The sequence below is a fragment of the Acomys minous genome (assembly GCF_964271855.1).
Source record: "Acomys minous genome assembly, chromosome: 12".
In the NCBI taxonomy this organism is placed as follows: Eukaryota; Metazoa; Chordata; class Mammalia; order Rodentia; family Muridae; genus Acomys; species Acomys minous.
This window is the reverse complement of record NC_140493.1, coordinates 5431862-5443890: the sequence shown is the minus strand read 5'-3', so window position 1 is coordinate 5443890 and position 12029 is coordinate 5431862. Positions and strand designations below refer to the sequence as shown.

At 56.3% G+C, this 12029-nt stretch overlaps 1 protein-coding gene across 2 annotated transcripts in view; it reads right to left on the bottom strand.

Moving 5' to 3' along the window:
* COL2A1 (collagen type II alpha 1 chain) overlaps positions 1 to 12029 on the bottom strand; it is a 29734-nt gene that overhangs the window by 1315 nt on the left and 16390 nt on the right. For both annotated transcript variants that reach the window (XM_084750307.1, XM_084750306.1), the window contains 31 exons: positions 11866 to 11919; positions 11421 to 11528; positions 11058 to 11111; positions 10867 to 10965; positions 10651 to 10704; positions 10106 to 10204; positions 9703 to 9756; positions 9292 to 9345; positions 8722 to 8775; positions 8461 to 8514; positions 8189 to 8233; positions 7907 to 8005; positions 7555 to 7662; positions 7222 to 7275; positions 6901 to 6954; positions 6485 to 6538; positions 6116 to 6169; positions 5724 to 5831; positions 5196 to 5249; positions 4724 to 4777; positions 3840 to 4001; positions 3573 to 3680; positions 3246 to 3353; positions 2989 to 3042; positions 2744 to 2851; positions 2515 to 2568; positions 2295 to 2402; positions 1994 to 2047; positions 1436 to 1543; positions 849 to 1137; positions 268 to 455 (listed from right to left, as the gene is read on the bottom strand). In XM_084750307.1, the coding sequence (XP_084606433.1) occupies positions 268 to 455; positions 849 to 1137; positions 1436 to 1543; positions 1994 to 2047; positions 2295 to 2402; positions 2515 to 2568; positions 2744 to 2851; positions 2989 to 3042; positions 3246 to 3353; positions 3573 to 3680; positions 3840 to 4001; positions 4724 to 4777; positions 5196 to 5249; positions 5724 to 5831; positions 6116 to 6169; positions 6485 to 6538; positions 6901 to 6954; positions 7222 to 7275; positions 7555 to 7662; positions 7907 to 8005; positions 8189 to 8233; positions 8461 to 8514; positions 8722 to 8775; positions 9292 to 9345; positions 9703 to 9756; positions 10106 to 10204; positions 10651 to 10704; positions 10867 to 10965; positions 11058 to 11111; positions 11421 to 11528; positions 11866 to 11919 (2709 nt within the window). The remainder of the gene's footprint in view (positions 1 to 267; positions 456 to 848; positions 1138 to 1435; positions 1544 to 1993; positions 2048 to 2294; positions 2403 to 2514; positions 2569 to 2743; positions 2852 to 2988; positions 3043 to 3245; positions 3354 to 3572; positions 3681 to 3839; positions 4002 to 4723; positions 4778 to 5195; positions 5250 to 5723; positions 5832 to 6115; positions 6170 to 6484; positions 6539 to 6900; positions 6955 to 7221; positions 7276 to 7554; positions 7663 to 7906; positions 8006 to 8188; positions 8234 to 8460; positions 8515 to 8721; positions 8776 to 9291; positions 9346 to 9702; positions 9757 to 10105; positions 10205 to 10650; positions 10705 to 10866; positions 10966 to 11057; positions 11112 to 11420; positions 11529 to 11865; positions 11920 to 12029) is intronic.

Here is a 12029-nt window from a genome sequence, read left to right as displayed (position 1 = left end):
AGGGTATGAGATCCGAGGGGCTGGCGTTTGGTAGCATCAGAGGCTAATGTTGCTTCCAACTGTTAGGGGCTTGGAGCATCTGTCAGCGGGGGCTAGGGCGGGTGTGGAGTGAGCTCGGAGGACATCTTATCTAGCTCTAGTGGAGAAAATACTTTTTCCTCTTTCCTTCTTCTAAAGCCCAAAGGAACATGGGTAGAGAATGCGGGGAAGCGGGGCTAAAAGCAGATGTGAGGGGCCAGCTTGGCCTAAAGCAAACCAGGCACTCACGTGGAAGCCACCGTTCATGGTCTCTCCAAACCAGACGTGCTTCTTCTCCTTGCTCTTGCTGCTCCACCAGTTCTTCCGAGGCACGCTTGCTGGATTGGGGTAGACGCAAGTCTCGCCTGTCTCCATGTTGCAGAAAACTTTCATAGCGTCCAAAGTGCAGCCCTGGTTGGGGTCAATCCAGTAGTCTCCTGCGGGGGAAAGAGACAGCGTCCGTCAGATTCATATTCAAACCTGAGGGGCAGGCCGGCTGTTTAGAGGCAGAGAGCCTATTGGGAAACTAGGTCCAGGGAGATTTACATGTGGCTTAAACAGAGTCCGATAGAAGGACAAGGGGACAAAAAAAAACTGCATGAGAGAACTAATGCTAAGGAGGAGGGGTGTAGGCAAGGGAAAAGGGCAGAGGAGAGCTTGTCTGCTGGATCCGCCCTGCAGTCACTTCTGTCATGGTCATTCACCAAAACCTTCCAGGTCTGATTCTGCCCTGCCCTGAGGTACAGTGGGGTTTGTGTGCCTGGCTGCTGAAGGTAGCCACACGGGTGGGCTGACTCCCATCTCTCTGGGGGCATGTCCTTCAGGCTCACCGCTCTTCCACTCTGGGTGGCAGAGTTTCAGGTCTTGGCAAGTGCGAGCAGGATTCTTGCGGGAGCCATCGGGGCTTCGGATGCTTTCAATCTGGTTATTCAGTGACTTGAGTGTTGCGTCCACCTCAACGTCGTGCTGTCTCAGGGTACTGGATGCCTCATCTGCCCGCATGTACTGCAGGGGATCAGGGCCCTTCTCTCTCTGGCCTAAGCCAGCAAAGGCTGACATGTCAATGCCGGGACCGGGAGGACCTGGAGGGCCAGGGGGACCAGGATTTCCAGGAGGACCCTGCGATAGGAAATAGAGATGTCAGTCAGGAAGCATGGGGATGAGGCCTTCCTCTGTGTCCATCTGCTCGAAGTATCCTAGTGCATCCCTTCCTATTCTTGTGGTGGGGACCAAGGGCAGCAGGACCAAGAAAACCACAGCATCTTCCCCACTTCCTCCCTGACCCTTCTGTTTCTCAGAACCCATCGTGAGCTCTGTGACCACCCTAGAGGGCCCTCGGCCTATAGGATGGTGGATCATAAGCACCTATAACATACCAGGAACACTTGGGATGGCAGGGAGGGATCAGGACACTTACAGCAGGGCCAGTTTCGCCTGAACGTCCACGGGGACCTGGAGGTCCGATGGGGCCAGGGATTCCATTAGAGCCATCTTTGCCAGAGGGACCAACGGGGCCAGGTGGACCCTGAAGGCCGAGAGAGAAGAGATGGTGAGAAAACAGTGTCCGTCCCAGGGGCAGCTGCAGAGCAGCTACAGCTATAGAGATGGCCTTCATGGTGGCACTAGTCACACCACTCTACCTCCAAGTCTCCACATTGCTCGGCCATACTCCCTAAATCCATCTCCACTTGGCCAAGGACCCACGGGTTAGTGCCATGTCTCTATGAACCTCCTAAGTCATGTTTACAACATTATTTTTTTAATCAGGTTTGTCTTCCAGCCACCGTAACCTCAGATGCTTATGTCTATGGTCACTGCAAGAAAGTCCTACTTTTCTCAGGGTACCTCCTGAGTGAGGACCGCTAAGCCCGAGGCTCCTTGCAGAAGCAGTGCTTACCCCTGTCCATCCCCTGGATGAGGCCTTGGCCCACCCGGCAGAAAAGCTCACTCCATCCCCCTAAACCATCTCACTTACTCTAGGGCCAGAAGGACCAGCAGGGCCAGAAGCACCCTGATCTCCGGAAGGACCCTGTGGAAAAAAAGAAAATAGTAGAGGTCAACACAGCTGGGTATAGAAATACATCTCCTTCAGAATGGGAGGCAAACACACGCCCCTTTGCCCCTCCTCCTGCTCCTCCTCTTCTACCCGCTAAGAGAACCCAGGGGCTTTGGAGAAAGGTCCCAAGCTTTTGGGGTAGCAAGGGAAGCTCCATGGGCCTGAAAAGTGGGAGGTCTTTCTTGGGCAGCCTTCTCGTGGAAAATGCAGTGACACCCACCGGAGGGCCAGGCAGACCCTGCAGACCAGTGAAACCTCGGTGTCCCTTCAGTCCCCTCTCGCCAGGCTCTCCAGATTCTCCTTTGTCACCTCGGGGGCCTTGAGGACCCTATGAACAAGAAACACACCGATTCGGTCAAGTATAGTCCAATATGTGTCTTATCTGAGACCCGGTGTCCCCCTTTTCTGAGGGGGACAGTGCAGGATGCTCCAATACTTACTGGGATTCCACGGGCTCCAGCAGGTCCTGAGGGGCCCATAGGACCTTGTGCACCCTGTGAGGAGAGAGAGCAAGAACAGCATCAGGGAGCAGTCAGGGCAGGAAGTCACTCTCCAAATCCACGGGCTACCTCCAGACGCTCAAAACAGGGAAAGCAAACATTGAACACCCCCCCCCCCGACACTTGGTCACCCTCTTCACCGCGGCGCCTCTGAGCTCAGGGTACTCACAGACTCTCCTCGGTCCCCTTGTTTGCCAGTTGGGCCAGCTGGGCCAGGGGAACCTGGGGGCCCAGGAGCTCCAGGGGCGCCCAGTGCGCCTGTCTCACCACGATCACCCTGTAGAAGGAAGGAATCAGATTCAGCAAAGAACATCCCAGAAGAAGTGAGGAAAGAACCTTGGTTACACAACGCAGTCCCGTGACCCCACCACCCCCACCCCCACCCTCATGCCAGAACAGACACTGGTCACTCACCTTGACTCCAGCTGCACCGTCTCTGCCAGGGGGTCCATCAGCACCAGGGCTGCCCTGGACATGGGACAAGAGGATTCACTTAGAGCCACCACTCTCTATTTGCTCTCTCACTCCGGTCTGAAGTGTAGGCCTGTTCACTTCCGCCCAACTGAGACTTCAGGGCTAACACATCCTCTGAGCTTCCACCCACCCAGTCCTGGTCTCTCTGTGCATCCTTCCCTCAAGATCCTCCCTCCACACCAAGGTCTTGTGCTCACCTCTCGTCCAGGTTCACCTGCAGGCCCTGTCAGGCCAGGAGGCCCCACAGGACCAGGAGGACCTCTGTCTCCAGATGCACCAGGTGCCCCCTGCTTGCCAGGCTCACCCTGAAGGGATTTAGACAAGGGCCATGATATTAAGCATCCCTGCCAGGGCTCCACCCCCTTCTTCAGCGGATACACCAAAGGGATGCTTCCAAGGGTGCTGAGGGTACCAAGGGAAGGAAGGCTTAGGGTACCGCTGCAGCCAAAGCACTTGGCTAAAAGCTCTGAGCCTGAGCCAGGCCTGGCCTAGCAGGGATGAAGGATGAAGCGTCTTCCACTCACCGATGGGCCAGGAAGGCCAGGGAATCCTCTTTCACCACGCTGTCCAGGCAGACCAACAATGCCCCTTTGACCAGCCAGCCCCTGGGGACCTGGGGGACCATCAGAGCCCTAGGAGGAGAAGAAAAGAGCTGGCACGGAGGTTTGGCCTGGCTGTGACTCCTCCCACCTGTCTTGTCCATGCTATACAGCTCCCCTCCCACGTCTCCTACAGCCCCGCGCCTTCCTCCCGGTGTTCAGAGGGGCCCACGGGCCTGGTGGGACACTTACAGAAGGACCATCATTTCCAGGCTCGCCTTTATCGCCGGGAGCTCCAGCAGGACCTTGAAGTCCAGGGTCACCAGCTCGGCCAGGGGGGCCAGTGTCTCCTCGAGCACCTTTGGGACCATCTTTTCCAGCAGGACCAGGGGGGCCAGCAGGTCCAGGGTTACCCTAGGAGAAACAAACACGGAGAGTATTTGATAACTTGTCACCGGCCTCACCCAAGTTACTGAAGCCACTGTAGCCTTGGGGGAGCAAAGCACTGCAAACTGCTAGCTCTGTTCTCCTCTCCCTCTCCCCTGGGGAGCCAGCTGTGGCCCCATCACCCATGCTATGGCTCCATCACCCATGCTGTGGCTCCATCACCCATGCTTTGCCTTTCCCCACCATGTGGAATTTCTCTTGGTGGCTCAGCTTCCTCCTCTATCATACAGATTCCTCCAGAATCAGCTCCAACCTTGCCCCTGTGGTCTGAGCTTTCTGTTCACCCAGTACCTCTTCTTCCACACAGAATTGGTGTGTGGAATTTTTCCTCATCTCCTCTCTCACTGAAGCCGCCCCCCCCCCCCAATTATCAGGTCTGGGGCTCATGGGCTTTTTTTTTTTTAATAGTGTGTGGATGTAGGTGCATTGAACAACCTTGGAAGGGCATCATGCCAACTCTTCGAGCATACCAAGTCTGAGGGTAAAAGCAAGCCATACAGGAAGGCTGGGTGCTTCCCGCTCGCTCCCAGCTGACAGTGACCAGTCAGCATGGTAGGTATGAAGAAAAGTCAGGGCCATAGGGAGCTCTTATTGACCCCTATGTTTGGTGGACTGCTCTAGAAGGTTCTGACCCTATCTGGGTCTCCCATGCCAGAAGTAAAGTAGATCTAACCAGGAATGACACTTACATTCGAGCCTGGGGGTCCAACGCGGCCAGCAGCTCCAGGGAATCCAGTGGCTCCCTATGGGCACCGGGAGCGGGGAGGGGGGAAAGAAAGGCCCTGAATACTTCAGGTTCTTAGCAAGGGAGGAGAGTCAAGTTGGCAGGACAGAGAGTATGCCTCAGAGATGGGGAATCAAGAAAGGGCCAGGGGCTGCAAAACAGGAAGTGAGTAGCTAGAGGGAAAGGGGGTCCCCACTGCACCTGGCCATATAATCAGGCATGGGGCGGGGTAGGGGGTGCGTCCAGCCTTCAGGGAGCTAAGTGGCAGAGCTGAGGGCTGGGAGGGAGATTCTGGGGTGACTATGCACACAGCAGAGGTGTCCTCTCTCCTGCAGGATGGGCTTAGCCTGTGCATGTTTAAGGCTGCGGTGGGTGGGAGTGGAGAATCTTGAACCTCGCCACTGAACAAGTCATTTGTGGGGGGCAGATTCACTCACCGGGGGGCCTTGGGCACCACGGGCTCCCTTAGGACCAGTCACTCCAGTAGGACCCTGGGAAGGAAAGAAGCCAGTGATGAAGACTGGTGGACCTGGGGAGGGCAGCAAGCATCTGTCTGAACTTTAATATAGGACACCTGAGGGCCAGGCTGTCAGAGCAGAGCGTCCCAACACTAGGACCCTGTGCAAAAGCTATCATGGGCAGTTCTAAGGGCCTCACCACTGGAGACTGCAAGTCTTCTACAAAGACAACCCCAAGGTCTCACCTCCTGGGAAACCTGCTCTCTCTGCTCCTCCAGGAGACCAAGCACTTTGCTTTGGCCATCTGCAGTCAGGGGGCACAGCCTATCCTCAGTGCAAGTGACCTAACACCCCATCTGTGTGCCTCACTCACCAGAACCTAGCAGAAGCTCCTCCCTACACGGCTGACACGCCCACCAGGTTCCCAGTTAGGCTCCGCCTGTGTGATCTACCAGGGCCCTCCTGCTCTCCTGGCTGCCTCTGCCTCATGAAGTCAGTGATGCTCACCTGTGGTCCAGGGGCTCCAGAGGGGCCTTGGGGGCCGGGGGCACCAGCATTTCCTTTCTGTCCAGCTTCTCCTTGATCACCCTTGGGGCCAGGCTGGCCATCAGCACCCTGTAAGAGGAAGAAGGGACAGATGAAACGACAGGCAAGCTGGCTGTCCCAGATTCTGCCAACCGGTTCTGAGAGTACACGGCCATGTGTCTGCCCTGGGCCTGGAAACTGGGTTTAAGACAGGGTTGTTCTGTTGCTATGGAAATGTGAAAGAATGGGAGGAAGTTCATCTTTCCCTTTATTGCCCTCTTGCTCCCCTTTCCTCTGTCCCCCACCAGAAGGTGCCCTTGAGAGCCGGGTGTGGAGCCAGACGGCATGGGAGTAGGGTAGACAGAGATACTCACGGGAGGCCCAGCGAATCCAGCAGGTCCAGGTGGCCCAGTCTCTCCACGTTCACCCTGTGAGAGGACCAGGAGGTGTCAGGCCCTGTTGCCTGCCTCTGTGCTCTCCTCAGGGTCAGAGTCTACTGCCCACCTGAGCTTTGTGTCCACCCCCTTCCCCCCAGAGAGAAGGCATCTGAGTGACCTGAGTCCCAGGGACCCAGAACAGAAAGCCTCAGCTCAAAGGTCCTGAGCCCTGACCATGCCTGGACCTGTGTGACCCTTCCCTTTCCTCTCACCCCTAGCCCCAAAGCACAGGACCAGGCTGAAAGGCTCTGTTGGCTTCCTCACTTTTGGGGCCAGGGAGAGCGTGATTCAGAGCGACACACTCACCGGAGCACCACGAGCACCAGTACTTCCTGTAGGGCCAGGAGGTCCCACTTCTCCCTAGGAGTGGGAAAGGTAGGAGTCAGAGTGGGCCCTGAGGACCCAAGTAGACCTAGGGATCCCCGACGTTGGCAAGAGGACTCTGGGGCCATAGACCTCACTCTACATCCAGCTTTCTTCAAGTCCCAGCCGTCCCATCTGTCTCTTCAAGGCCTAGGCTGGGGACACTTTCTACCAGGCAGTGGCCCCCACCTTACAGGCCCCACAAGTCACACGCTAATAGGGCCCCCCACCCTTCAATTTTGCCGCCATTGTGGAAGATGATGGCAGGTGGGTAAGATTTGGCTGTGTCTGGTAAGAGGTAAGAAGGGATGGCATTCTGGGGGAGGTGGACAGAGGAAGGAAGGTCAGCCACAACTCACCTTCTCCCCATTAGCACCTGCTGGACCTGGGGGGCCGATGGGCCCAGTCAGACCCTGGAGGGAGAAAGGTGGAGAAAAAAAGAGGTAGACAGAGTCAGGCCAGTATCACGAGGTTCCTCAGGGATTCTGGGAGGCCCAAACCCAATAGACTTTGGTGTACCCTCCCATGGTCTCAGAGCCCACACTCACTGTCTGGTCCCCAGGTCTAAAACCAAAGTCCCCATAGTTTCTCCACTCCTTTTCTGAGTGCTAGAGGCTCATGGGAAATGCCTGTATCGGCACCATCCCAGCTCCCGAGTCCAACAACCAGCATTTACTTACTCTTCCACCGTCCTTTCCAGGAGCTCCCTCTGGGCCTTTCTCACCAACATCGCCCTGTGGGAGAGAAAACCAGGGACCTTAGAGGACACTTCAAGAGAAGCTGCTAGGTCAGCTTGCCTGGAGAAGGTTCTGGAACCCAGTCCTGCCTTGGAGGTATTTTCTATGGGCTTAGGGCCGGCGACAAAGGGTAACAAGAGGTTTGCTTGTTGTTTGTGGGGGGCCTCCTAGTTTCTCAGAGAAACAGCCAGGATCCTCGCTTCCAGAAGTACATGGAATAAGTGTGAGGGGATGAAGTGAGGCAGCTGTGGCTTCGGGGTGAAGCCCAGGACTTACTCTGTCTCCCTTGGGCCCAGCGATACCAGCTGCTCCCCTCTCACCAGGCATTCCCTGGAGACCTGGAGGGCCCTGAGCCCCAGGAGGGCCATCTGGGCCAGGTGCACCCTAGGGAGGAAGACAAGAGGAATCTGTAGTGAGCAATACCTCTCTCACAGCCCATTGTGTGCAGCCTGGGAAACCAATGTCCCAAACCTCTGCTCTTCCCTCTTTTCTTCCCCTTTAAATTCCCTCCCCAGCGCCACTGCCCTCCTAAGCCTCCTTCTTTCCATGCTCCCTCGCCTCCCTCCCTCCCCTCAGTGAGCTCCCCTAGTGCTGGATGGATGAGCCTGCAGGACTTGGCCTCACTTACTTTGGGACCATCAGTACCAGGAGTGCCAGGGAGGCCACGGGCACCCTGGAGGCCCTGAGCACCGGGAGAGCCACGTTCACCTGGGAAACCTCGCTCACCCTGTGGAAGAGACACCAGGCAGGAATCAGGCAAAAGTGATGGGGAAGATGGGATTGGAGGGGGGGAGGGGCAGGGTGGTCCCCAAGAACCCAAGGCAGGCTGCAGTGCTGGGAGACATGGCAAAACTGAATGGAGAGAAAGCAGACCCAAGGAGACACTAGTGCGGGGTGGCAGGACACTCACCCTGGGACCCACAAGGCCAGGAGTTCCAGCTTCGCCAGGAATACCCTAGAGAACAAAAAGAATGTAAGAGCGAAGGTTGCCAGCTCTGGACCCCAAAACACGCGCCGCCCGTCCCCCTCCACACACACTGTGGTGGAACATGTGCACAGGAGGGCTGAGCTTAAACGGTTGTCTGGAGAACTGGGAATCAGGTCTGGGACATTCCTTGGCTTCATGGGGGCTCTCCATGTACCCTTTCTTCCTTGTCACCTGGACATCTACTCCGTACTCACCTGGTCACCTTGTTTTCCACCTTCGCCTGGGGGACCAGGAGGCCCAGGAAGTCCCTAGAAGCCAAAGTGGCATGGATTAGTCAAAAAGATAAGTTTTCTCCCTGCACCACCAGGAAGGCACAGCACAGGGAAGAGATAGCAATTAGGGCCAGGTAAGGGCAGCCTCAGCCCCTGGCACCCCATGAGAGGGGTAGGCCTGCTACCCATAATGCCTGGCAGAGAGTTCCGGGCGTGGGAAGGGAATTGCATCCAGCCACCCACCTGGAACCCTGATGGTCCAGGAGCACCCTGCTCGCCTCGTTCACCAGCAGGTCCCTGCAGAAGAAAGAAAAGGTGAGCCAAGCCAGGAATTTGGAGAGCCCGAGGCCCTGCCGCATGGGTTAGAATCCTTCCTGCGTTGACCAGCCAATGGATGGCTGGGTACTTCTCCTCCTGCATTGGCCAGCCAATGGGTGGCTGGGTACTTCTCCTCCTGCATTGGCCAGCCAATGGGTGGCTGGGTACTTCTCCTCCTGCATTGGCCAGCCAATGGGTGGCTGGGTACTTCTCCTCCTGCATTGGCCAGCCAATGGGTGGCTGGGTACTTCTCCTCCTGCATTGGCCAGCCAATGGGTGGCTGGGTACTTCTCCTCCTGCATTGGCCAGCCAATGGGTGGCTGGGTACTTCTCCATCATCTACCTACACTACCTACATGGCCTCCTAGGACACACTCTCCCATCTGAGGATGGCTTAGCCCAGATCCACGTCTGCCACCTCCATCACTCAGTGGATCTAAGGTTCCTTGTTTTAGCTCCCACAAGACCATCAGGAGGAAGTGGGTAGGTACTTACACTGGGGCCAGGTGGTCCTGCAGCTCCTGTCTCACCATCTTTGCCAGGAAGGCCCTACAGGGCAGAGGAAAAGGAGTTGTAACAACTTATGTCCGCAGGTGTATTTTTGGGGGGCCAGGAGTTTTCAGATCAACAATGACCATTTTCAGGCCTCGCTGCTCTTCCTCGCTGCACCCACCATTTCACTTCAGCCTTTCTTTACATAGACATCTTCCTCTGTATCCAAGCCTTGCCTCTGAAACCCCTCAGCTGCCAGCAGAGTCCCTGGCTGGATCCCAGAAGGCACAACCTAACATGTGTTCAGCCACAGGAATCAACTCTTGCTAACCAGGGATATGAAGTCCATGTCTGGAGGGTCGCACCTCCTGCTCCTTTTAGGAATCCCACCAACACCGAGCCACAGGCACTTACTCTCAGACCAGGAGCTCCGGGCAGTCCCTTCTCACCAGCTTTGCCAGCCTCACCCTGAAGGAAGGAGAGAGAAGACCAGGAGTTGGATGGAGTGGGGGTGGGGTAGGCTGAGGAGCCTGGGCCTTGAAGCCCCATTCTGGTCAACAGCAGAAGGTAAGATCGAACATCAGCCCCTCCTCTTACACTCAGAGGCTATAAAATGTGACAGTGGTGACGTCCTAGGGTTTTAAGGCACCCAAGTCTCCCCCAAGTCACGTGCATTCCTTGCAGGACATGGAGGACAGAGCTGTCCATGACAATGAGAGGCCACTGGTCACCTGCCTTGAGTTAACTCTGTTCAGGACCCAGCCCTTTCTCCAAGTAGAAAAAGACGAAGGAAATGAGAGAGTAAACTGTTACTTACGTTGGCACCTTTGGGGCCAGGGAAACCCATGACACCAGGCTGCCCACGAGCTCCCTGAGGACCAGGAGGTCCAGGGCGACCGTCTTCACCAGGGGCTCCCTGAAAGACAGGATGCCATTCTCAGAACATAGTCCCTCCGGCTGTATTACTCCATCAATATCGACTAAGTAAGTGCCTCTGTGAGGCAGGCACAGAACAAAAAGCCAGCCATGGACATGCATCAGGGTTGACCAACCCCCACACATGGACCCATCTACAGGACGATGCTCCTGCCTCAGAAGTTTTCCCTGAACCTCTCTAATCCTTGTCACCACTCCTCCTCCTGGAAGGTACCCAAATGCTGTGTGTGTGTGTGTGTGTGTGTGTGTGTGTGTGTGTGTGTGTGTGTTACATGGGCCATAAAGCCCACCATCTATCTCCCACCCTATTCTCAAAATATGCAAATTCCTAGGCTGCCTTCACCCAAACTCCCGTCTCTCTTCCTATCATCTCCTGAGGGATGTCCTCTGTTCTCCCAGGAGCCTCACTCAAGGTGGCACACTTACAGAAGGACCAACTTTGCCTTGAGGGCCAGCATCACCAGGACGACCCGTAAGACCCTTTGTTGGGAAGAGAGAAGAGAATGATGTCAGTCAAGGGCAGGCTCCAAACCTCCTAATTCTGATAAAGAGCTTAAGAGGATGCTGGTGGGAAGGATGTTTGGGGGGGGAGGGGTATAACATCCAAAATCAAGGACAAGGAGGTAGTGCTCGCCTCCTTACCCGGGCTCCAGGAAGACCAGGTTCTCCAGGACGGCCAGGGTCACCATTGGCTCCCTTGGGACCAGCCAGGCCACTGGGCCCTCGCTCTCCAGGGGCACCCTACAGGAGAGGAGACAGAAAGTCAGTGGAATGCTTTGTAAGGGGGGGGGAAGAGGGAACGGGAGAGACCACGCCCCTCTTTCTGCACTCACCTTGGGACCTGCTAGACCATCTTGACCTGGGAAACCACGGTTGCCAGGAGCACCCTAGAGAGAAGTAGGAAAGAGACAGAGGGTGAGGATGGCTGGCAGGAGTCCCACAGGCTGCAAGGGACCCATCCCACCCACCTCCCGCCACAGTATCTGTGGGGCAGTAGTCACAGCCTGTTCCTGTCTCTCTAGGGAGAAGCTCACTGCTTTATGCCATCCTTGGGACAGAAGGCACAGGCAGGATAAGGATGCCTGTGCCCCTGGGGCTGGATGGGGAGGAGAAGAGCACGTTATCCAGCCGAAACATGGCCTAAACAAAGAGCCACGGACAGGACACGTGCGGCTGGAACCTCCTTGCCTACTTACTCTTTCTCCAGGGGGACCGATGGGCCCAGCACCCCCAGGTTCTCCTCGAGCACCTCGCTTTCCTTCTTCGCCAGCAGGGCCGGGGGCTCCTTGGGGCCCAGCAGGACCCTGATGACAAACACAAGACAAACAGGTTAAAACTTTCATCTAGCCTTGGGAAAAGCACCGGCCTGGTGTGTGCGGAGGAAGTGGCCTTGGGAGTGTGTCAGGGCTTGGGCAAGAGGGGCCTGATAGGACCAGCCGTGGAGGAGCTGAAACAGCCCAGGAGAAGGGGATGGCTTGGAACTCAAGCTATTCAAGCTCTCTCACTCTTTTCTCCAGGAACAACACAGGAGAGGGCCTGGAATGGGGAATGGCTGGGGAGGGGACGGGCAGTGGGGCAGAAGGATGCTCTCTGTGAGTCAGAGCTACAGTAAAGAAAAAAGACCTGAAGACAGATACTCACGGTCTCTCCCTTGGGGCCCTGTTCACCTTTGAAGCCAGCAATGCCGGGCTCACCCTAAATGAGAGAACGAGAAGTGCTCACACCAGCTTCCCTCCAAAGAATCTGCCTCCCCACTCCCCTCCCCACACGCACCCCCAGAAGCCTACTGCTGTGAGCAGGAGGGC